The sequence below is a fragment of the Melopsittacus undulatus genome, chromosome 7 (genome assembly GCF_012275295.1).
Source record: "Melopsittacus undulatus isolate bMelUnd1 chromosome 7, bMelUnd1.mat.Z, whole genome shotgun sequence".
In the NCBI taxonomy this organism is placed as follows: domain Eukaryota; kingdom Metazoa; phylum Chordata; class Aves; order Psittaciformes; family Psittaculidae; genus Melopsittacus; species Melopsittacus undulatus.
This window is the reverse complement of record NC_047533.1, coordinates 29,262,304-29,286,701: the sequence shown is the minus strand read 5'-3', so window position 1 is coordinate 29,286,701 and position 24,398 is coordinate 29,262,304. Positions and strand designations below refer to the sequence as shown.

Here is a 24,398-nt window from a genome sequence, read left to right as displayed (position 1 = left end):
ACCGGTGCCGGCTCCCACCGGCGCCTCTCACACCCAGCCGACAGCCCCTTCACCCCACCGAGCTCCCGGCAGCAAAGCGTTATAACCGTCCGCGGAGGCTACGGCAACGGCTGACCCGCCCGGGCTTCCATCCCAACGGCGATCGCACCGGCTGGAAGGCCTGTACCACCTCCTGAGGGGGGGAGGAAGGGAGCGAATGACTACATGGGTACAGATATAATTGAACTCCTTTAAGTGTGGCGGGACAACCGTGCCCCTTCACCCCGGCCACCTGCGGGTCTTTTAGCCCCCTTCTCATGTCTGAAGGAAAAGCTGCCGGAGGGCCTTGGAGTCCTCTGTTCATCTCACCCTCAAGACAAAAATGGCACCGCCCCACACAGGCCACTGGCGGACCGGGTGCTGCTGGGGGACGCCCCAACAGCGCGACGGTCATTGGGCAATGAGACGCCGCGTTACTGCGGAGTTGGCCATGACGAGCACCGTGCAGCCTATCGGAAGAGCTGACGTTCTGTTGCTAGGTGGCGGAGGAGCAAAGGAGGGTGCTGGGAAGTCGCTCAGCGGTGGCTCAGGTGGGAGACCCGCGGCAGCAGTGGTGGTCGGTGGGGCCGCCCTGATTCGTCAGCCCCGGAGAGGTACCGCGGTCCCCCGGGAGCGGTCAGGTCGTGCCCGTCGCGGGTGGAAACGGGGACACTGAGCGCGGCGGGGTGTGCGGCCCTCGCCAGTCCTGGTTCGGGAACGCTCTTGAGTCTCGAAGCTGCCGCAGTGAAGGCGGGAGGGGCTTCGGCCTGGAGCCTTCCGGTCCGCGGCTTGGTCACCGCTGTGGGCGTGACGGGAGAGGCCGTAGGGCTGAGGGGTGCGGCAGCAGAAGCGTTAGTACCCCAATAACCTTGGCAATCCATGCGTTGGGTTTCCTGCTTGCAAAAGAAGGATTCGTATTTCGCAGTTCTAGTAAAGACAACGTTATTAATTAACTCCTGCTAGTAAAGTTACTAATCCAGTGCCGCCAGCTTTACAAATAAAGGTATAATGATGAGGAGCAAACTGTCTCTGTACAATGAAATAATGGTAAATTACTGTATCCTGGGCCTTAGCATAAGACCCATGGCAAGCAATAAAACAAAAAGGCATTATGCTTCTGCAGTATGAAGTGTGGTGAGTCTCTGAGTTTTCTGCCATGGATCCTTTTTCCTTCTTGATAGTGCTTTTTGTGCTTATAATTGGACTGAAGCATTAGAAGTGAGGCAGTGACAACGCAGTCTGGTCTGTTAATCTTTCAGGGGAACTGAAGATATGCATCTGAGATGACTCTTCAGGAACTGGTGAATCAGGCAGCAAGCCTCTACTCTGATAGAAAAGCAGTTTTATTTGATGAGTGCAATGGCAAGCCTCCAACTTTCTACACATACGCAATGGTGGTTAAGCTGGCCATGGAATTAACAGCTTTCCTTCAAAAGCTCTGTCACCAGCAAGGAAAATGTGAAATAGGCCTTTACTGCTACCCAGGAATAAACTTACCATCTTGGATCTTAGGGTAATGGTTTGAATGCTTGCAATGTGTGTTCAGTTTTTATGGGTTATCTCTAAAAGCAGATTTTCAGTTTGCTTATATTTTAATAACAAAAATGCAGCAATACTGTAGTAATACAGGCAAGAGGCACTGGAGTCTGGCATTCTTTAAGGAAAAATATGTCAGTTTTATAATCTTTTTGGAAACCACTGCTAAAGTTGTTTTGAATCTTAAATTTTTTCATCTAAAGTGTCTGTAACTGTTCCCTTTTAAAAAAGCAATTAAGCATATTTATGGAAATATAAATAAATTAATGACAAGTATCTGTTGTGCTTGCTTAAAAATGGAGGTGATCCAACAGAATAAATGTACCTATACAAGAAAAGGAGCATGCAGGATTTCTAATGTATTCTTGTCTTGATAGAAAAAAAAAATTATGCATTGAAAACAGGTTTCATTCTTTAAGCCAAATGACCACACAGTTCAAGTTCCATTACAAACATTGTAGGATAAAGTAATGAGCAATGAAGCACTAAAGTGACATTGATTACTTAATGGCCAGGAGATTGCAATGTTTGTGATCACAATATTCAAGCTAATTCATCAGTTTTTTAAACCCTACTTCTGCTGATGAATTCTAATGTTTATATCCTTTATGTATGTATCTTTTATATCCAGCGCATGTATGAAGTAATGTAGAATTGCAGCATCACAAGCATATTGTCTTCAGCTGACGTATACAGCAGCAGTTGTGCTTCCTAGGGGAATGGTCTGCATCAGTATTTTATTGTCACACTGCACACAAGAGGACATATCACAGTTGAGTATAGAGATTTGAGTGAACTGAGTGAGAGAGCACTGCAATCATAAACCTCCCAGAAGCACTGAAGAGCATTCTCATTGGTCAGGAAACACTTTTGCCCCCAGTCCAGCAGTGGAGCAGGTTGTCCAGAGATATGCAGGTACCATTCATGAAGGGTTTCAAGACCTGACTGGATAAAGTCCCAGACAGCTTGGTCTGGTGTCACAGCTGGCAGGAGGTTGGATGAGGCATGCTGGGGTCACTTGCCACCTGGTTTAAAGATTGAAGATCTTATAACCCACTGAACTGAGCAGCAACACTGTTTTCTTTTGCTGTGTAACTGGGAAATACTGTGGCATTTTAATCCTTACAGCTGTTGTTGCTGAGTCGTTAAGTGCTGTGTATGATGCAGAGCAGGCTTAGGTGATACCGGTGGGTGGCTATTCTAGTATGCAGAATGCCGCAGTTTCCAGGTCTGCATTCTGGATCTCATAATTCCTGCAGTGATAAATCACTTCACAGAGAAGAGATATAATGAATTGTACGTGTTAACTCAGCCTTAGAAAAAATATGAAGATTTATGGAAGCTGTGCATATTTTGGTTGCCACTCCTGTCTTGGCTTTCTGTGACATTAATTCAAGTGCTTGTCGTTATCAAGTGAAGCCACTAGAGGGGGGGATTTTAGCGAGCAACTGTTGAGAAGGACTACGATGTAAAGCGCACTGAGAGCAGAATGATACTTAGTATTTCTCTGCTTGTTTATTTGAGAAGAAATTCGGCTAGGTGCTTAGATTTTTATGGTGCTGGATTCGTTATACTAGTGAGAACAGAAAATGTTTCAGTGTGCTGACTTCAAGTGGATTTTTTAAAATATGTTTATAAATCTGTATACATGAACAAAATGCTTGTATTTAATTTCCTCGTCAATAGCAGAAACTTCAAATGTACTGTTTATGTCAGTGACACCTTTGTCATCAACAACCTGGTTGGCCTTAAATAATGTTGAATGTTTTCATCTAGCTTTAATCTTTTTCCTTGCTGTAAAATACCAAAAGGCAACACTGATTATTTCTCCAACTTTTTTTCCAACAGAATGTTTCAAAGTCATTTTATTGATAAATTTTTTAGCTCTGGGAACTATAAAAGTATAAAAGAAATATTAGTGATATTTAAGAGGATTTTCTTAAATTTTTTTAATAAGTTAAAAACATTTGTATCTTGTTAGAATCCTTCAAGTTCCAGCTGCCTATGCTCCTGTTGATCCAGATGCACCACCCGTGTTATCCACCTACTTCATGAAGAAAAGCAATCTTCAGTATGTCCTAGTTGAGAATGACAAACTAAATGTAAGTGTTCAGGCTTCTACAGGAAGCATTAAAGGACAATTTAGGAATGTGTAGTTATTCAGATTGTATTCTGGTTTAATAAGCTTAGATGGGGTTGTTTTATTTCTTCATGTCAAGAGGTTGTCTTTTTCATTTGGAAAAGAACATTAAAATTAGCAGTACAAAGTACTTTTCCTCCTCTTCAAAAAAATTGCCTGCTTTCCTATTACAGTGTTGTGAGGAAAGCTTGTTTGGCACTGGTGCTCGAAGATTTTTCCAGACTTGTTTCTCCATATGTCAAGGATGAGAGCTGGAATTTTTTGCAATAGTTGAAAAAACTCTTGCATTTAATTCTGTTGTTTCCTTTTGTCCAGCACCTCCCAGATCTTATACCCTCACTGCAAAGGGAATAGACAAGTTTGAACCATCTAGTTATAATTCAGAGTTCTTTGTTTTCTGCTGAATTCTATATTTTCCCTTTTCATTAGTTGCTTACAGAATTGCTTATTTCATATTTATAATGTTTGTGTTCACTCATGTTTAATATATAAAAATGCACAAGTTTAAAATTGTCTGATGCGTGTCCTCAAAAAATAGAGGCATGAAAAATCAGTTTATTTGTATGAAACGCTGTTTCATATTTCATTGCATAAAGTAGAACAATAACAGCATGTCCTGAATTCTGCTGTTTAAATTGTTTCTTTCCTCTCACAGAAATTCCAGATGTCCCATGTTGGTTATTTTAACCACAATTCTTCTGCAATAGAACATATTGGTTTAACTCTCTTCCAAATGAGGTCAAGCAACACAGATATAAATCTGCAAGTACACAATGTGACAAGTAAATATGAACCTTCCAAAGCTATGGCTAACTCACAGCCAGGATATACTATTCACCCAGATCAAACTGAAGTCAAAACATCAGAAGGGGCATACATGGCTGTTGGCCAGAAATACTCTTTAGCATATGTCTTGCATACATCAGGAACTACAGGAATCCCTAAAATAGTCAGAGTGCCTCATAAATGTATAGTGCCAAATATTCAACATCTCAAGTAAGTGTGGTTTCCAGTTTTCTTTTAAATACTTTTACAAATTTGACACATAAGGTATTCTGGCTTGCAGCTTAAAAGAAATGTATAACAAAATTAACTATTGATTATATTTACTATGTTCTGTAATTTTAAATCCTAATTCCTTTTTAGACAACCAGGGCTTCTTTCTGCTTCATTTAATACTTCATAAAAAAAAACCCCAAAATTACAGAAAATGCCATATTTGTTTTTTATTGAGCATCCGTTAGCTGAAATTCATCCTCCAACATACTGTATTTGTTTGTAATGTGGTAGATACCTTAGTAAAGAACCTCATTAATTTAATCAGTAGTTACAGTCTCGATGCAGAAACTTGTGCTCAAATTGCCTGGCCTGCCTATGCCTGTATATTCAGAGCAGCCCTTAAGACCTTAGGTTTGCTGAAGCACGTTTCTTTCATGCTGCTCTTTTGCTTTGAAAATGTTTTTTAATAACATGCGTCAGATTGTAATTCCTAGCTTTCTTATTTTAGATCCATATTTGAGATCACACTGGATGACTTGCTATTCCTGGCTTCTCCACTGACATTTGACCCATCTGTGGTTGAATTGTTTGTTGCTCTGACAAGTGGAGCCTCTATTCTTATAGTACCAAACACTATTAAAATGATACCTACAGAGCTGTCTGCTGCTCTATTTCACCATCACCATGTGACAGTGTTGCAGGTAGGCAACACCTAAGATAAGTGTCTTCAGTGTCTTGCTTCTCACCATTCCTAATGTGTACTGCTTTTTCATCAGTCTAGGTGCTAATGAGAACAGCTGTGTTCTTCCTTAAGGGCGCAGCTCACAGTACCCTTTTTGCTGTAGTGTTAGCTGATTAGAAAATTACCATTTGATCAAAAACCTCAAACATTTTGTGACAGAAAGCAAGGAACAAAACATAAAACCAGTGTTCATCTTAAGAAATCATTAATTCTTAAGAATTAATTATTCTGTTAATTAAGCAGTTAGTTCTGAAGAATCTGGTAACGGAGTAACCTGTTAACAGACATTTTTAGCACTTTTTAATAGGCTTGATCTTGGAGCCTTTCTTCATAAACAGCTTATAAGTTTTAATGGTTGTCTCTTATGCTAAAAATACAGCTAAACCACTTCCATTTGTAGGATGATAAAATGTTTGTTGCTTTTACAGTAATGAGAGCAAAAGAATAATTGATTCCACAGCAACACATTGTTTTCAGGTCACCTGTTTATATGAGGCTTAATGTGCTCCTTGTGCCTTAGCATGCATCATCTCCTATATTGTCTCAATTTTAATAGTTTTAAAGTTAATTTTTTGGAAAATTTACTTGAATTTATGAGCATCCAGCATTGCTGAGTAAGTCTACCCTTGCCTTGTAGTGTAACAAAATGTTTTGTAAAACTACCACTTGAGTATGGAAACATAAATTAGGAAGAGTCATTAGAAATTGATCTCACTTGTGACTTTGAACAAAATGAGTATGGTCTGATTATTAATTATGATAAATCAACCCCTAAGCCTTGCTTTGCCATTAATGTTGTAATTCTGAAGTGTTTGCACTCATAGAAATTCTGAGATTTCTTTTTCTCTTGGAGGAATGGTGATAGTTGAGATTACAAGGTGTAAATTTAAGATTAATGAGTAGTTAACTGAAGATTCCACAGCAGAGAAAAATCCACTAGCTGCAAATACTTAATTACTTTATTATCTGCTCTTATTTTTAGTTATTATGATGGCTACAAAACTCAATAGCGTAGAATTTCCTGTCATATACAAGTTTCTTGATCAGTTTAGCAAAAATTTTAAAGTAAAGGTTTTAAGACTTTTTAAGATACATGGGGCTTTAAGCATGTTAAGCATTAATAGAGAAAGGTGAAATTTGATGAATGGAGGCATTCAAGATGTCTTTCTAAGAAAAGTTTGATTTTGTGATTTTTTTGATCATTTTCTAAATCAGTGAAGGAAGTGTTCCCAGCTAAATTAATGACAAAAATGTTTTCCTTAGAGATTAACTGGTGATGAATAATTTTATGATGTTTCTTAAATTGTAGCAAGACATTACATTCCCCTCTTGACTTGGTTGAGTAGACCTGAGAAATCCAAAAAGTTATTATGAGGGAGGGAAGGAGTAATTTTTCCTTTCTGTCTTTCTTCCCTATAATTCACCAAAGTTAAAATGATCAGTTGAAAAGTGATGATCTTCATGTATTACTAGAAGAAAATAACCTGGTAAGAAATAATTCCATTAATTTTCTGGTCCTCTTACTAGAAAAACTAGACAAGAATGACAGTGAAATATGTTTGTTAAAATGATTTGTTGTTTTTCCCTTCAGTGAAAGGGCTCTACATTACCAGTAGTTTGACAGAAGTTGTATTTAAGGAAGTTGGTTTTTTTTCTTTTAATTACCCTATTTCCCCCCTCCCCCTTGCTCATTTTAGAGTGAGATGTGAAGGCTTTCAGAACAACTGATCTTCTGCTATATTTGCAAAAATAAGGAATAACCCAGAATCTGGCATCCTTGGAATTTTTAGTGCAATTGAAAGTTCTTTAAATGTTCTGTGTGCAGGTTAATCACGTGTATAGGCTGTTGTTGAAGTAACGTTCTGGAATGAAGGGAAGAAGAGCTCAGCAACATCAAGAGAATACTGTTTGCTGTTTTCTGTTTCAAAGTAATTAACATGAGAACTAACTTACACACACTTTAGGTAATAGCTGTAGCACAATAGGAAACCCATAACACATCTAAGTAAAGAAGAAACTGCAGAAGAACATAGATTGGTACTGATGGTACTCATTAAGGCTTCACATAAAAAACAAAATCTCACAAAACACCACTGAAATACATATGCATATAAATTTACTGTACCGTATCTGATGGTTGATGTCATCTGCTCTACATAGATGGTTGTTAAGTACATCCACAATATAGCTATACAGCAGATATGGTAAAGCAGGAAGACGGCTACAGATATACTGAAAAAATATAACAGGTCTTTCTCTAATATCTATCATTCAGGCAACACCAACTCTTCTCAGAAGGTTTGGAACTCACATTATTAAATCAACAGTGTTGTCTGCAAATACTTCTCTTCGTGTCTTAGCCCTTGGTGGTGAAGCATTTCCTGTATTGAATCTCTTAAAAAGTTGGAAGCACAAGGAGAACAAAACAAGTATTTTTAATTTGTATGGTATTACTGAAGTGTCAAGCTGGGCCACTTGCTACAGGATTCCTGAAGAGGTTTTTACTGATGATTTTAGGTAGGAATTGTCAGTTTTCATGGCTTGTGAATGCATGTGAATGATGAAAATTACTAGAAATAGAACTTTGGTCTCCTGTTTCCAGAGCTACTGAGTCCTCATGAGTGTTTATGCTGATTAAAGTTACTTTTTTTTTTTTTTAAATGTAGAAATAGACTAATCCAGTCTCTCTTGCTCTAATACATCCCCCTCAAGTAAAAGTTGTCGATGAATGATTCTTGAATGACAGAAATACAGTCTGAAATTCTGTGTTCTGTTGACCTGTTAAGTTTCACATAATACATCATGATGGTTTTAGTAATCTCTGTATCTAGACCTCTTCCTTATTCCAGCCTATGATTCCACATGTTGAACGTGGACTAGTCTAGTCCAGGGTGTGCTGTCTCACTACATGGCACTATTGAATCAGTGTCACACTTCTGCAGACAAATGGCTTCTACCCAATTTGCTAGTAACTTCAGTTAGCCACACTCTTGGTCATCATGAGGTTTTTCGCGTAAGATTGTGCATGGCCAAAGAGAAGAAACCTAATACAGCTGTCAGTGAGAGTAAACAAATGGGTCTCTCTAACTTTCAATTCTAGCCCTGGAGCAAAGATAGAGTTATAGCTTAGTGCTGTCAAGTTCAGAATGTTACTTCTGAGATTTACTCATGTTAAGCAAAAATGCTTAAGTTTATTTTCAGATGTAATCAGTATATATACATGTGTTTCTTACTGCTACTGTGCTTTTGCCTAGGGTTTTTAAACCTCCACAAATAATCACTTAAGTAGAGACGAGGTACTGGGTTTTCTTCTAATATTGCATAATACACTGTTTGGCAAAGGATTCCACTGATATTACTCGACGAGGATGCTTGGCAGAAATTTGTCCAAGTGACCAATGGTCCCACAGTAATTTTACTTGAATTTCCAGAATACTTCCTTTTCATCATTTAGCACTCTGGCTTTTCTCACTCAATTTCTGACATTGGTGGTGGTGGTGTTGTTGTTGTTTTATAGAGTTACATGAGAGTGAAGATCATGATAGGTACTTCCAGCTACATCAGTGTTTCATTTGCTCTCTGAAATGTGTAATTATTCCCTGGCATGATAACTATACATGCAACTTGAGTTATATGTTGTATGAATTGGGATATTTTGGACAAATTATGTGATACATTAACCTGGCACTTCAACCCTTGAAGAGTGGTTGGTCATAAAGGGTTATTAAATTCTCATGTAAAACTCATTTTCATTCTGATTTCTCTGGGTTCAAACATAAAATATGATACTTTATGACAGAAATTGAACTGGTATCCATGCCTAATTCAATATATTACCAAAGTTATTTAAAGTTACTTTGCTTTATAAATTTTGTTATACTAAGGAAAATATGTTATTCTCTACTCCCACTCAGAAATAGTGTCTATATTCAATAAGTGAAGTAATGCAACTGCTCTAAGAGGTTAAAGAACGAAGAGAAAGGAAGAAGTCTGTCTGCAGTCAACAGAAATCTATAATAGATACATACTTAGCATTGAAATTAGTTTCTTTTATTTCAGTCTTTAGTGAAAGAGTCACCTCTACTTGTTGCCACAACATCAGTAATGAAATAGAGCAAAAGCTCAAAGGACAGGGAAAGAATTAATTAGAAAGCAGCTACATATGTTTAAATTGGTTAATTTGATGGAAGTTTCAACTTAAAAACTGGCTGAAACTCTCAGGGTTCTTTGGGTTTTTTTCAGGGTCTGTTCAAGTCTTATTTTCTATAATTCTTTGGGGTTTTGGTATATGAAATGAAACCCCTGCACTCTGACATTTCTAATTTTGAAGGAATTTAGGTGTTTTTAAAGAAGAAGCATTTGTATAAAGAAGCCCCAAGCATTTACCTGTGTTCTAATAGCAAACCTTTAAAAGACTGCAAACTCATTTCTGGAACAGTTGTTTTATGTTCAGAAGATTTTTACTATTTCTCTCTTTTAATGTATTTAGAACTGATTTCCCTATTCATTTGGGATCACCACTCCTTGGAACAAAAGTTGAGGTCAGAGATGCCAATGGTTCTGCAGTTCTGGAAGGCGAGGGACAAATATTTATAGGTTACTTTATATTTCTTATTCATCTAAGATACTTTTCTTAGTTGACTGAGTTTTAATAATATGTTGAATATTTTACTTGATGTCTGCTTCTCATTTACAGATTAATATAGAATTTCAGTTCCTATTGGGCTGGGAACCTTCTGATGGTATTTTAAGTTGTTGAAAAGATGATCAGGAAATTAATTTTATCTGCAGATTGTTCTTTCATTATATCGATTCTTTTTCGTGTTTGCATTTTGATAGTTGAAGTGAGTTTTGTGTATTAACTTAAGTGCATAGCCCAGTCTGTACATTGCGGAAGTTTAGATATTGACGATAATCTTTTAGTACTTCTTACAATGTTTGTTAGAGTATAGGAAAATTTGGCCAAATATTCTTTATAATTTTCATTTGTAGTTAACCATTTAATATATAGGACCACAATCTTTTCTGTGTAGGTGGTAAAGAACGAATCTGCTTTCTGGATGATGAAGTAACTGTACCCCTGGGCACAATGAGAGAAACAGGGGATTTTGTAAGAGTGCAGAATGCAAAGTTGTTCTTTTTGGGCCGGAAAGACAATCAGATTAAACGTCACGGCAAACGTTTTAATATTGAATGGTTGCAGCAGGTAACGTAACATTGAGTAAGTGCTGTATGCCAGTATAGAAGAGCAGGGACAACAAATGCATCATTATCATCAGACATGGTTTCTTACTCATTTTTAGATGACTTTTAGGAGTCTTAAAAAAATTGGGAGGGTGTATTATCAAAAATCTAGTCATTTAGAGAGGAGTTTGTTTCTTGGAAATCTGTTTTATTGTATGGTTTCTTCCAGGAGAATTGAGAACTGTATAAACACCCCAAAAAGTATTTAACGTTGTACTGCAATGCGTGTATAGTAATTGTTCTACAGGATTGTTAGACTCATGGAATATATCTCATTGATGGCACCTTGGCAAATAAGACATTTTTCTCTGAGTTCATTTTTATGTGAAGAAGTACAAAATTCAGTTACAAGAGAAACTTATTTCATAGGATACAATGTAGGAATGTGAGGCAAATATTTTTTTTAAATGTGTATTTTTAAAATTGTGGGTTTTCCTACTTTTATTCTATTGATAAACTGCATTTCAAAGCAAGACTAATATTTTTTAATTACAGGCTGCTGAAGATCTTTGTCAGGTAGAAGCCTGTGCAGTGACCTGGTATCAGCAGGAAAAACTTATTCTATTTGTTGTACCCAAAGATGATTTAAAAGAGAAAGAAGTAGTTAAAGAACTCCAGAAATGTCTACCAGCTTACGCAGTCCCTGATGAGCTTGTCCTGGTTAAAGCTTTGCCTTTAACATCACATGGTAAATTACATTATTAAGTACCCTTGCCACTTATTTTAATCAATGTTATTCCTATGTTTTTGGTTTTGGGGTTGTTTTTTTTGAGATTTATCATTTTATTAACCAAAATTCAGTACCTGATTCAGGCTTTTAAAATCTGTAGATTAGATAACTCTTAGTAGAAAATCGTGGCCACTATTATGTTTTCTGGATAGCATTTAATTTCAGAGTCAAAGAGTAGTGGTAAAATCAGTTTAGTTTTAACACTGCATGTTTCTTTCTCAGTCTTTCCTGTTGCAGTCTGCAACAGAACCCTGACTTCAGCTGGGGAAAAAAATCAGGCCTTGAAGGTGGGATTATGTGGGAGGCTAGGGTAAATTTTCAAAAAAGCAAAAATATTACTGGATTCTGTATAGTTGATTAGGTAAAAAAAATGCAGGTGCACTGAATACAAACGAGGAAGTGTGTACAAGAATAAAGTCGCTTTTTAGGCAGAGCAGGTTTTGGAATTGTGAATGCTAAAAGAGCAATGAAAAAAATCATACTTTATTTTCTACAAAGGCAAAGTTGATATATCTGAACTGAACAAGATTTACCAGAACCATCTAAACTCCAGAAGGCGTGACAGTAAGCTGAGTGGCGCAGAGGAATTGTGGGAAAGATTGCAGTATTTATGGAAGGTAGTATTTTGGGCTGCTTTTTATCTTTGCAAGTGGATCATTATACATGTGTCAAGAATTAAACAGTTTTAAGAAGTATGACTAATGCAACCCGAACATTCTAGCTGCCTATAGATTTAAGCAGTACAACTCTCTGTTCAGTTAATGCTTAAATAGAGTCACTCTGCAGTGGCCAAGAGGGAGTCATTTATATTTCTCTGTCAGATAAAACTGCGGGCAATGAGCTGTAAGCAATTAGCATAGGAAGGACTTAACCTGTCAGTAGCTTTTTGAGTACTGCTTCACATGCCAAAGAGGGTACTCCTAAGGGAAACAAGTAACTGAGACATGAGAACTTTGTACAAAATAGCTACTGTGTTAGCAGAGTTTCTTATTTCTCAATATAATTATGAAGAGTCTTTTTTTTTAATAGATGGCAAATTTACATAATTGTCTCTTGGAATGTCTCTTTGTGTTGTTTCTAAACTCCTGTGTTAAAGATGCATTTTTCAGGTATTGAAATGTGATGCCAAACAGTATTAGTGGTTTGGTTTCTTTTCAAAGGTAGACTTTCAGGTTTTGCCTGGAAGTTGTATTTGCTGTGGCTAGGAGCTGAACAAGTAAATATAGTGAAATTAGTAACCCAGTTTGCCTGTGCTGATACTTGCAGTATTGTTGGCTATAGAAATGATAACCTAAAGAGATGGGATGTGCCTTAGACCCATTATGGACAGCAGGAAGGTGGCTTCCAAAACCAGATGATTTGTACTTTACACCCAGACTTAACTAAATAGGGAGTGCAGTGAGAGGAAACACAGTAATTGCTGTTTGTTGTAGTAACAATGCCAAATCCAAAACCCTTCATGAATTGAAGGTGTTATAGCTTCCAAAGTAGGTAGATAAATTGGTTACTTAAGTAATTTGGAAGTAAAAGATACCAGTTTATGTAAGTGTTATTAATAAAATAAAGCACCTTAGCCAATTTTATAAAAAGGCATCAAATGTTTTATCTGCAAAGTTGTAATTGATAGTATTGTGATTGAAAACAGACAACTGAAATACACCGCTGTTTGTTTTAATTCCTTAAACTGCACTATTTGAATGAGCAAAGCATTCTGTAGTACAGAATTAATATCTCACTCTTAAGCCATTTCTCCCCAGCTCTTGTTCTATCACTACTTCAATTGGCACTATCATGTGTCATGTGATTTTTTGCAGAGTATTGAGTTTCCTCAGTTGTTGACTTTTAGTGGGACTTCTGGGTGTTCAGGTTGATTTTACCCAACTTGAGTTTTTATGTGTGTGACAATGGTGTAACACCCATGGACTCTTACCTCTTTCTTTCTTCTTTTCTGTAGTCTGCTCTGGGTCTCCTAGGTGATTCAGCTGGCATTTCTAAAGAAGCGGTATTCCTGCACAGTGGCGGAGACTCCTTACAGGCTCTACGATTTTATGATGAAATTGAGATGCTTGTAGGCAGAGCTGTGCCTGGACTCCTTGAAGTTATTCTCAGCCACTCGATTGAAGAGGTTTATAGACATGTTCGTAAAATTCTGTTCCCAGATGAAGATCAGTTAATGACACATGACAGTGTTATGAAAAGAAAATTAAGTGGGAACATTGGAGAAGAGTTCCATGGAAAATATATTAAGCTGAAATCTGAAAGAGGTCTTCAGGTTGCTTCAGGGTTAATTTCATTTATTGCACTAAGCAGAGGAAATACTTTTTTTCCTATGAACTTCACCAAGACTTTTACGCAACCCAATAATACAGTACAGGTGGGAATGGAACTGATACAGCAACCATCCTTTCCACATTTAGTTGTTCCATGTATAATGAAAAGCCATACACAAGGGTATGAAATGGAAGACAGAGTCTTAACAGTTACAAACAAGGCAAATAAAGCTGACTGTGGCTCTGTACAGGAGATCCATGCAGAATGTAGTCATGTAGCAACTGCGAAGTTGGCATTATGCATAAGATGGAAGTCAAATACAAGAAAATGTGTTGATGCATCGCCACTGGTTATAATACCATCTAGTGAAGTATCTGCATCTGTATATGTTGGCTCTCATTCTCATGCAATGCAGGCAATTGATCTAGATTTGGGAGAAGTAAAATGGGAGAAGAACCTTGGAGATCGTATTGAATCTTCTGCCTGCGTATCTAAGTGTGGAAATTTCATAATTGTTGGTATGTCTTTTGTTTTAGCCTTCATTTTTAATAACGTTTTTTCTGCTAAATACAAGATGCAAGAATCTTATTTCTTACCTCTGAATGTCCTCCATCTATGCTTTCCATAAGCTTCCATATCTGTGTCAGAATTAATTCATTATAAAATAGAAACAGAAGGAAGAAGTGACTTAGGTGTCATGATAACCATTGATGGAGCTTATCTAACATAAACACTTGTGCTTTATTATATGCCAATTTATTAATAAGGCCATATTAAGGAATAGTCAGTGGGTACCATTTATTTTTAATGGTTGATTAAGGTGTGACCTTTAAACTGTTTTGTTTTGTTAGGTTTTTTAAGTATGGAAGGATGACACAATCTTAAAATATCTTTAAAAATTGATAGAGGTAGAATAATGTCTCAGATTATTTTTCACAGAGTTTAATTATCTCATTTGACTCTTCTTTTGGAAGATGTAGAGAACATGTTTCAACAAGTTTTTTGGGGTTTTATCATATTCATTGTCAACAGAATTGCCATTACTCATCATAGTGTTATCTTTTTAGCTAATATGGATACATCACTGGTTAGCACACATGTCCAGGTCGTGAGGTTTTTTTCACACAAAGCTAATGTTACCATCTTTTTGCTAGATTTTGGTTGTTATTTACTGTTAGAAAAAATTGAATATTCCATTAAAACTTGAAGAGTTTCTAGAATTATAGTTCAGTATTCATTAGAAAACATACACACTTTATTCTTTCAGCATCTTTGTTTTCAAGGAAAATTAGGGAAAGAGGTAATTTAAAATAACATTCTTATACTCCATTTTCAGCAGCTCTTCATGTCTTTTATTATTGTTACTGTAGATTTTGATAGAAATGCAGTGAAATGTAACCTGCAAAGTACACACAAAAAGTCAACTTTGAATGTATGAACTATCAGCAAAGACTTTGAGATAAAAGGAGAAACTTTAGGAAATGTTTTGAAACTATATCTAATGAGTCATCTTATTTCTTTGCAGCAGTGATGCAGCTAGCAACGTAAATAAAAATAATCATTATTGCCCTACGCCCCATTGTGTTTTATTTCACACAGGTTGTTATGATGGCTTAGTGTATGTGCTTCAAAGCAGTGATGGAGAAATACACTGGACTTTTGTCACAGAAGATACTGTGAAAAGCTCTGCAGTTGTAGACCCTTCCAGTGGACTAGTCTACATAGGATCGCATGACCAACATGTGTATTCGTTGGATATTTACGTAAGAATACTGATTAACCTTTATGTATGGAAGAATAAATATCCAACTTGGACCTTAGTATATAAGATGAAGTTCCATTGGTGTTAGTACTATCAGGAGTCTACAATTGCAGTTTTGAAACAGGTAGGCCAGCTTCAAGTGGGGTTAGGATTATGTGGTATTAAATAGTAGTGGTCTCAGCTGTGGTTCTTGTGCTAGTAGTCCCAGTTCAAACTAAATGTTTTTTAGTTATTAAATTCTTTGCAGGTGTTTCAGGATGGGGTTCCCTGCTAGAAACAAAATTAATATTAGATATAAAGCTTAATAGTGGAGATCTAAAAGAGTGGACATTCTAAAAGAGGTGAAGGAAGATTGAAAATAAGAGGGCAGATGCTGCCTCTTCATTAGCTGAATTTCTTTTAGTGATTGAAAAAGAAAGTAGCCAACGGCATATGTGCTGCTATAATAGCATGTAGATTATATCTTCACCTCTTAATCAGTGTTTGCTGACTAAAAGCAGTGTTTGATAAACTTTGACATTTGAAGGGCTTTGTAAATATGATGAACTTTAACTGCTGTAGAAAAATAATTCCTCTTTTTTCTTGTACTTACAGAAAAAGGAATGTGTGTGGAAGTTACACTGTGAAGGTGGAGCTGTGTTTTCATCTCCTTGTTTAAGTTCTTTACCACATCATCTTTATGTTGCTACACTAGGAGGACTGCTGTTGGCTATAAACCCAGTATGTACCTTTGCTTGTCTTTGATCCTAGTCTCAAATTTAAATGAAGTTAAGATCACCTTTCTGATGAAAGGAACCAGGTGATGTTACCATAAGATATTTTTCACTTGAGGGCCTTATTATTATGCACAAGGTTACCATAATAATCTGGTCATAAAGAGAACTGAAGTGACTTGCTTGAATTTACATGCTGATTATAGACCAAAGTTGGAATCAATGTCTTCTCATTCCCATAGACTACCTTATCAGTTTAACTAGTGAATGAGATTATGTCTAGATTTGTTTTTTCCCTCCATCCCTTTGACAGTAGGGTTAGAAAAAAACTTCACAAACTTTCTGAGGTCAGAAAAAAATAAAAAAGCCCCTTCATTCCTCTTACTGTTTCCCTACCTGTAGTCATTTAAATAGCTCTTCTCCTTAATTTTGGATTCCTGTTCTGTTCTCTGCACTTGGGGAATGTCATTCGTGATATATATTGATAGATATTTCATGGATTTCTGAGACATTGTTGGCTTGCAGCTGGTCCTGCTAGATAAAACGAACAGTCACTTGGAACAGTTGTTTGTGTTCTACTCACACAACCCAGATCAAGAGTCCTAACCATCTTTCCTCCCACCCACTACAAGTTTCTTCAGTAACACCCAACCTAGACTTAGAAAACTGGTTTATGGTTTTGCAGCTTTACTGGGCTGTGGTTAAGAAAAAGCAGATTCCATCCCCTCACCCCTCTGTAATCCTGAGTAACAAGTAGCTGAGAAACCCAGCTGTAACACCAAGTGACTTTTTATAAAAATAGGAATGTGCAGGCTACCTCAGGAGCCTATTGTAACAGTCATAGATTGTGGGTTGCAGCATTTCCTACAGTGTTTATATTTACTATCAAATCATTATTTTTCTTGCTTTCAGAAGACCCTCTGCTTCCTTGGTCCTTGTCATAGACTGAGGAACTGGGAATGGAATTAAAAAGAATCTGTCATTTATTAAAACTACTACGCTACTATAATTATTATTTTGCTTAGGGAAAGGAAGAGAAGGGTGAAACAGGAGTATTGAGTATCCCATAGAAAACAGTAAACATTTTGCTAGATTAATATTTGAAGAGTAGTTTTGCTTCTGGTAGGCATCCTGGATGGGAGAAGTCTGCTTTTCATTGCCTCTCCCTCTCCTCAATTCTTAAGGGCTTAATAAGGCTGTGAAGAAAGGGTTGTTTTGTGCAGCTTCTTACAGTTATGTTAATTACAGTTATTCCATACTGCCATTTACAGGTGACAGGGAGTAAGATTTGGAAAAGCTTCCTGAGAAAACCACTCTTCTCCTCTCCTCACTGCAATGAGAAGTATGTTTGTATTGGGTGTGTGGATGGAAACTTATATTGTTACACTCATTCTGGAGAAAAGGTAAAAGTGTTGTCATTAGTTTTGTATGTACATCAAAAAACCCTTAATAAGGTGCTTTATTAATACTGGTTTCTGAGGTTTAATAATTAACGCATGCCTTTTTGTGAACCAAATAAAGTGTCTATTGTTACAGAGAGGAGAAAGTAGAAAAGCTGTTTGCCTAGGGTAATCCATGCAGTTCGTGGCAAAACCACAAACTCTCAAGTTGCTTGATGCAGTAACAGAATTTCTAGTCCAGACCTTACACCCAAAATAAATGGTCGAGAGTAGTACAGGCAAATGAAATGGTATGGGTTTGGTGTTGGGAGTTTTTCAAGTGTGTTTAAAGCCATCTGTTCTGTAGGATGGGGGCTACTTAGAAGTAAAGGTTTCTTAGAATGTTTATGCATTTATCAGAAAATGCCAAATCATAATTTTGGCAAAATACACGTCAGCCTTCATATTCAATTAAAGGAGAATATTTTTTTAGTTTGTCAGAGTTTAATGTGGTTTGTATCTGGTGTTAAAACAACTGCTACTGTTTCTGTTTATTTGGCTGAGATGCAGTATACATGGTAATTCCTAAGCCTCTTCTAATTGTAAAGTATTCTTTCACCCATGCTCTGTGTCTGCTTGTAGCAGTGTTACAGAACTGATACTCTCTTGAGGAGGGATCTGCACATCATTAGCATGAACAAAGGAAATATACTTTACAAAAGGAATATTTGCCTTTTTGGCTAAGGATGGCATGGTAACAGAATTCTCAGGGTTTGTTACTCATTCTGGTACAACAGCCCAAGAATATTATTTTCCAAAGTTGGCCATCTTTACGTGAGCCTCACAGAAGGTAGTAACTCTTGCACGTCTATTTTATGAGTGAGTCTTTTATCATTTGCTCTGTGTGTAAAAATTAACTTGTAATTTGACAAGTAGTTTACAAGCCCTCACTGAAATCTAGCATGCTCGTGAAATAAAATGCTTTTCTGTCAACAACTAGTCTATGAAAAAAATACATTTGCTGTCAAACTGATAATGTGGACAACCTTTGATAACAGGTGGTTATATTCTTTCCATAGGTTTGGCAGTTTTCCACTAATGGACCGGTGTTCTCATCTCCATGCATCTCAAGTTTAACTGAGCAAGAAATATTTTTTGGGTCCCATGATTGCTTTATCTACTGTTGTAACATGGAGGGTAATTTACTGTGGAAATTTAAAGCCTCTTCAAGTGTGTATGGAACACCATTTGTTTTCCAAAGTGATGACTTAAAGAACAAAATTCTTTTGGCAGCAATATCTACAGATGGCAAAGTGTGGATCCTGAATGCCAAGAGTGGAACAGCAGAAGGAGTAGATAAGCTTCCAGGAGAGGTTTTCTCTTCCCCTGTAGTGTGGGGAACAAAGCTTGTTGTTGGCTGTAGAAATGACTATGTTTATTGCTTAGATTTGTATATGCAGGAAAAAAAGAACAGCTAAGATGTTGGGCTGCTTCATTTTTATTGTTTACATTGTAAACTAAGAACTCACAGGTGCTCTCTACCTCTCTGTCTATTTTACTGTAGGCAAGAGATGCTCTTTGCAGACTTCCCAGGTAGCATTTTGCAGAAGGCAGTGTCCAGTGCACATAGCACTCTACTGATTGAACAAGGATGGCTGCTCAGCACCAAGCCAGAAGTTTCACTGTCCCTCACTCATTTTCCAGCTACAATTAATGAAATAACATGTTTCAGATGGTTTGGATTTGAATGTTGTGCTTTGGCCCATGTTATGAGAAAAAGTCAGTCAGTAGTTTGGCTTCAGCTTGCAGGGTTGGGAGAAACTGTGGTAAGGTGCCATACTCTGCAGCTTGGAATAACATGCGTGTCTCCCCGAGGGAGGAATGTATTCCTCTCTCTGAGTCCAGCCTAGCCTGTGCCCTGAGGTTCTTTCCTAGTCTGTGCCTGGCTCTTCCATGCGTCAGACTGGTGTTTGCCTAGTCTGATGAGGTTTCTGTGCTGTGACAAGGTACCTCAAGTCCTTTTTTGAATCTTAACTTTCAACTTGATTTCTGAAGACGTAGCCTTGGATTGCATATGCCAGGTAGTAGTGACCTGGTTGCTACAGTATGTTTAAACTGAGTAGTTCATTTCTTGTGAGACTAGGCCCTCCTTGGCTTCTATTCAGTCAAGCATATACCAAAACTCCATTGAAGTCAGCAGGAGTTTCTTCTTGTATTCTAAAGTACAGAATATATCTACATGTGTATATTTAGTAAGATTCAATGACGGGTACAGTCTGGTTTCCAAGATGAAGTGTGCATTGCTCAAATCAACCATTATCAGTTTTTTAAGGGATCTGAATAAATTCTTGCTACAGTGTCTTTGTAGATAGCTATTAATAAAAGGTTATGTAAATTTGGTTTGGTTGTCTTTAACACCTTAAATTAATTACCTGGTATTAGTAATGCAAATCAAGTATTTGCAGTGACAGAAGTACACATAGCTGAGAGCATCTATCTGACTGAGTCTTCTAAAAGAACTGTAGTAGAAACTATTACCTCACTCTCTGATGAGCCATCTATTTTGAATTCCAGTTCCTTGGCAGAAATGCATAGGCAAGACACTTGTAGCACTGTGAAAAATTGTCTTTATAAAGCAAACCTGAACTTTGTGATTCGCAAAAGGAGACACAGAATACATACATCGATTAGATAATTTTGACTGGGTTATAGTTTAATAAGAATTAAAATGACATTAGTATAATAAACAATTGCACTTTAAAACATTTGAAAAATTAAAAAAGTACACAACAAATACCCCACAATTATACATCTTATAGTTTTTATACATTACTATATGAACATAGAGGTTAATCATATATAACCTTGTCAGAAGAAATGGTATTTTGTGTGTATAAGTTACAAAAAATTGAGACAATATACTACATAGTGGTTTGTTTGGTTCTTAAAACATTTTTGCTGTTTTAAACTGTGTAGTAATGTTTTGGTTTTATTTTTACAGATTTCCAACACTTTATCAGAAATGGTTGCAACAAAGCCAAAGCAAAGTAACACTTCATTGGTATTTAGTGCAAAATTTTGTTAATTTAACATGAAATGTCACTGTCAAACATGTACACTTTAGAAATGTTTCCATCAAGTACTGTACATAATACAGTTTCCATTATTACACTAGATACCTTTATGGTTGAAAAAACTCTGCTTTGAAGCTTTAGATTAAGACAACCCTTAATGAAAGCTCTATTCTATGTGCTATAAATGTATTGTATTGGAAAATTGCATCCTTATGTCATGCACAATAGCACCTAATTTTGCTATGCTTTTTAGAATACCAGTATCTTTAATCCTGATTTACTTCACCTTCTCTATATTTCTGCCTGGCTCCTTCTCCCAAGAAATAATTACAAAGATGGGTTTCAGGCAGTTTATTTCTTGTGATTACAAATACATACTGCAGGCTTATAAACTCAGAAAAAGTGTAAATTTAATTTAAGATGCGCTAATTCATGGTGCTAACAGAGCAAAAATAATTGTGGTCAAAATTAATTCTTCAAATAAGGTTGCAGAGATTTGACTTTGAAGGTGGCATTTTGGGTTTTTTGCCCCCCAAATATTTGAGAGCAGTATTGAGTCATCTCTGTATAAAACATTTTATATACTTTATACTAAGGATAAAAAGCTACTTCAGAGATTTTTGATTGTAAATTTGAAACTGAGCAATACTGATGGCTTAAGAGACCCAAGAAAACCCATAGAATGACAATGGTTTGGGTTGGAAGGGACCTTAAAGATCATCTAGTTCTAACCCCCCTGGCATTGGCAGGGACACCTTCCACTAGTCAAGGTTGCTCAAAGCCCCATTTAACCTGGCCTTGAACACTTTCAGTTCCGTCTTGCCTGCTTCACATCTAGTTGATCTAACATGTCCATTGTGTTGTGCTATTGTAACCACGATACTGAGCCATGGGAAGTAGTGTATTCAATAATGACTTTTGCTGACAAGTCCTTTCTGATTCTTGGAATAGGAAGATACTGCAGGTTTCGTTCTGTTTTCTGCATAATTTAAAGTGCTACTTACTCCTTGTGCTGCATACAGCAGTTTGGCTAAAATACTTCCATGAAATACATAATGATACAGTTTCTTCCCATGAAAATGTCTCCCTTTATGATGCAGGCTTAAAGGTTCCTTTGAGCCTTATGGTTATAAGAAGGAGACTTGCAACTTTTAAAGACTTCCTTGTTAAAGAAACTCAGGTGTGTTACAGATTTATTTACTAGGGTGACTTTTTAAAATGTAGACTTAGCTATTTCTGTAGGATATTGAGGACAGTAAAAATGTTATTACATTGTGGACTTTATCCTTTTTTGTAAGATGGAAAGGGTAAACATTTGTATTTTAATTCCAAGAAGTAATAAAGTGTTTAATTGCCACAGCAGATACCTGAGATGGGCTAAGTAAACTTCTTTCCAAAGTGTTCTGGCTGTATTGGTCAAAGTACAGAAAGATATCTAACTACCTGAAGTTGCATCTGCAGTAAAATCAGGAAGAATGCAGAGTTAAAACTCCTGCAACTCTCACCAACTTACATTTCCGCTCTCAGTTAACTTCAGTTCTGCAAGTCTTACTCCTGTGGGAACTTACTGAGACAAATTCTACAGCTACATGAGCACAGGAATAGTTTTCCTTATTTCAGTTCCAGTCAATTTTAAAGTTGTAATCTGCAATCACTGTCTTTATGCATCTTAAATATGGCACAAACAGCGATGCTCTTAAATGACTTAAAAGAAACATGACTCTCTGGCTTCTTTCTGAAAACTTTCTGATTTTTTTTTTTTAATGTTTTAATTCACTTTTTTTTTAATAGGATGAATTGTTTTCTTCCTAGCAGTGAGGGAATACAGACATAGTGTATTAACCCTATGAAGAAAGAAATTAGCACTTGGATAGTACCATCTTTCTAGTTACCATTTGCAGGTGGAATAATAGCTCCCAAATTTTGTCATTAGGGAAGAAACTTTCAAATTGCAAATAGAACTGACAATTCATACAGTTTAACACTTAAAAGAAAAAGTTAGGAATAAGAGAAGGGAACATGCATCTTGCCTTATTTTCAACAATGGAGTGTTGAAAAAGATTTCTGAGATCAACACTTACAGAGTTCTAAAATTCCAGAACCAAATACCCACAGAATTAAAGGAGCTTCTGAACTGAAGTTCTGGCCCTTATTATGATCCTAAAATTTACATCCAATATCTGAGCATTAGTAAGTTTTTGAGAGAGTCTGGCTCTGAACTTTTTGCCATGACCTTATTTAGCTATTTGTCAAAGCAATGGAATACATAACTTGAATAGACTTTACAGAGAGCTAGAGCAAAATGATAATCAGTTCAGTTTTCAGTCTTTAAATACATGCATTTTCAGTTTTGTCATTTAAAAAGCTGAATAAATAGAAAGCAATTAATAGTCAGCAACAGAGATGTAATTTTACAGTTTACTTTATGATCTGTGGACAGTCACTCCAGGCTTTTGCTTTCCTCTTGGCTAATGCAAGCCAGGCTGGTTCTGTTGACACAGGGTTAGTATCAGGTGTAGAGAATCTCTTGGCCACCTCCTTTGCCAGTGGGGTTGATGGAACAGAATCTGAAATTTCCACTGGTTTTGATGGGATGGGAAGATAAAAGAGCATTATTTGAACCCTGTGCTTTGTTGCAGAATACTAGAGATTTCATTTCTTTTCTATGCAGATGTTCTAATCTAACACTTCATATTTATTTCCAACCCTTTTAATTTAAATCTTACTTTTCATTATCGTTGCAAAATAATCAAGTTAGGAACCGAGTTTCCTTTTTCAGAGTAGACTCCAAGTAAGGTAACTCACAAAAATAGGAGCAAAATTTTCAATCTCTGTGAGATTCAAAGAAAACATTTCCAGTTTGCCAGTCGTCTTTACACAAACTATTTTAATTACATCTGCAATGTAATGAACAACGGGAAATAAAGATGGATTTTTTTCTTTTTGGTAATGCAGCTGCTGTACATGTAATACTGAATACAGTAAGCCAACTGTATTCAGGAGGATTTAGATTTCCTCTTCAGATTAGGGTTCTTAAATAAGTACAGAGAAGAAAGCAGGCCTATAGCTCCCTGCCTCAGTTAACCACGCTTGTGAGACTATCCTGAAGAAGAAATAAACCAGGTTTTTCTCACAGCTGTTTGCCACATTTTCTTGAAAATACCGTATTTAAGGCAAACAGCTGTCTCAGCAAGAAAATGTGTTGAATGAACAACTGATTTCTAACAAGCAACTTAGCAGAACTGTAGAAGTATATTGTAGAAATCAGGTGGGGAAGACTGTTTAATTCTGAGATAGTGAATACCCTTGAAGGTAACCTGGCTAGATTATGAGCCCTATCTGAAACCTATAGTGTGAATCTAAAAATCTAAAGTTACAAAGTAACTCCTCACTAATTCCATTCCCCCCCCCCCCCTTACACTTTTTCCTTTGCATGAGCCAAAAGTTTTTTTTTTGTTTAATGTGCAGATTCAGTCCAAATGACTTTTGGTTGCATTTCTTTTTCAGGTTTTGAATGTTTTAAAAACCTTTAAAATTGCAGGGATGGCAAAACCCGTTTCATTTTCTTTTTAGTCCATCTTTAATCATGTATTTTTAGCCACTAGTAAATGAGCAGTAGCAGCAACTATTGCTGTAGACAGACACTCTGAAAAGCTGATTATTTTAAATGTTATGGTAATTTATGCTATTTTAAAGGTTATAGCCTCTTACCAGTTCCTGCTGTACAAGACTCAAGAGCAAGTCTGAAATATACCAACTCCTTCAAGTTTTGGGTGCATTTTTTTTATGT

At 36.7% G+C, this 24,398-nt stretch overlaps 2 protein-coding genes across 5 annotated transcripts in view; one reads left to right on the top strand and one right to left on the bottom strand.

The window, feature by feature from the left end:
- The first annotated feature begins 452 nt into the window (after positions 1-452).
- Positions 453-20,947, top strand: AASDH (aminoadipate-semialdehyde dehydrogenase). 4 transcript variants are annotated; one of them, XM_005149159.3, is made up of 15 exons: positions 453-569; positions 1,278-1,531; positions 3,536-3,656; positions 4,350-4,690; positions 5,202-5,394; positions 7,711-7,952; positions 9,925-10,031; positions 10,469-10,641; positions 11,175-11,367; positions 11,908-12,026; positions 13,364-14,198; positions 15,280-15,443; positions 16,037-16,162; positions 17,427-17,558; positions 18,614-20,947. In XM_005149159.3, exons 2-15 carry the CDS (start codon positions 1,302-1,304, stop codon positions 19,010-19,012), a joined length of 3,375 nt encoding a protein of 1,124 aa, XP_005149216.2. In that variant the 5' UTR covers positions 453-569; positions 1,278-1,301; the 3' UTR covers positions 19,013-20,947. The 4 variants fall into 4 exon arrangements, with proteins under 4 accessions (XP_005149216.2, XP_030904805.2, XP_030904803.2 ...); XM_031048943.2 differs by lacking the exon at positions 453-569 and adding an exon at positions 595-632; XM_031048945.2 differs by lacking the exon at positions 1,278-1,531 and having other exon boundaries at positions 527-569.
- The window catches only part of CRACD (capping protein inhibiting regulator of actin dynamics), a 67,646-nt gene continuing 63,474 nt past the window's right edge, over positions 20,227-24,398 (bottom strand). The window contains exon 10 of the mRNA XM_031048942.2: positions 20,227-23,187. Coding sequence (XP_030904802.2) covers positions 23,027-23,187 — 161 coding nt within the window. The 3' untranslated portion in view covers positions 20,227-23,026. The remainder of the gene's footprint in view (positions 23,188-24,398) is intronic.

Bases quoted from the DNA above. Each gene is read 5' to 3' on its own strand.
- AASDH (XM_005149159.3), top strand. From the start codon at position 1,302: ATGACTCTTCAGGAACTGGTGAATCAGGCAGCAAGCCTCTACTCTGAT. The intron at 4,691-5,201 runs GTAAGTGTGGTT...TTCTTATTTTAG, and splicing joins CCAAATATTCAACATCTCAA to ATCCATATTTGAGATCACAC. The intron at 11,368-11,907 runs GTAAATTACATT...TTTTCTACAAAG, and splicing joins TTTGCCTTTAACATCACATG to GCAAAGTTGATATATCTGAA.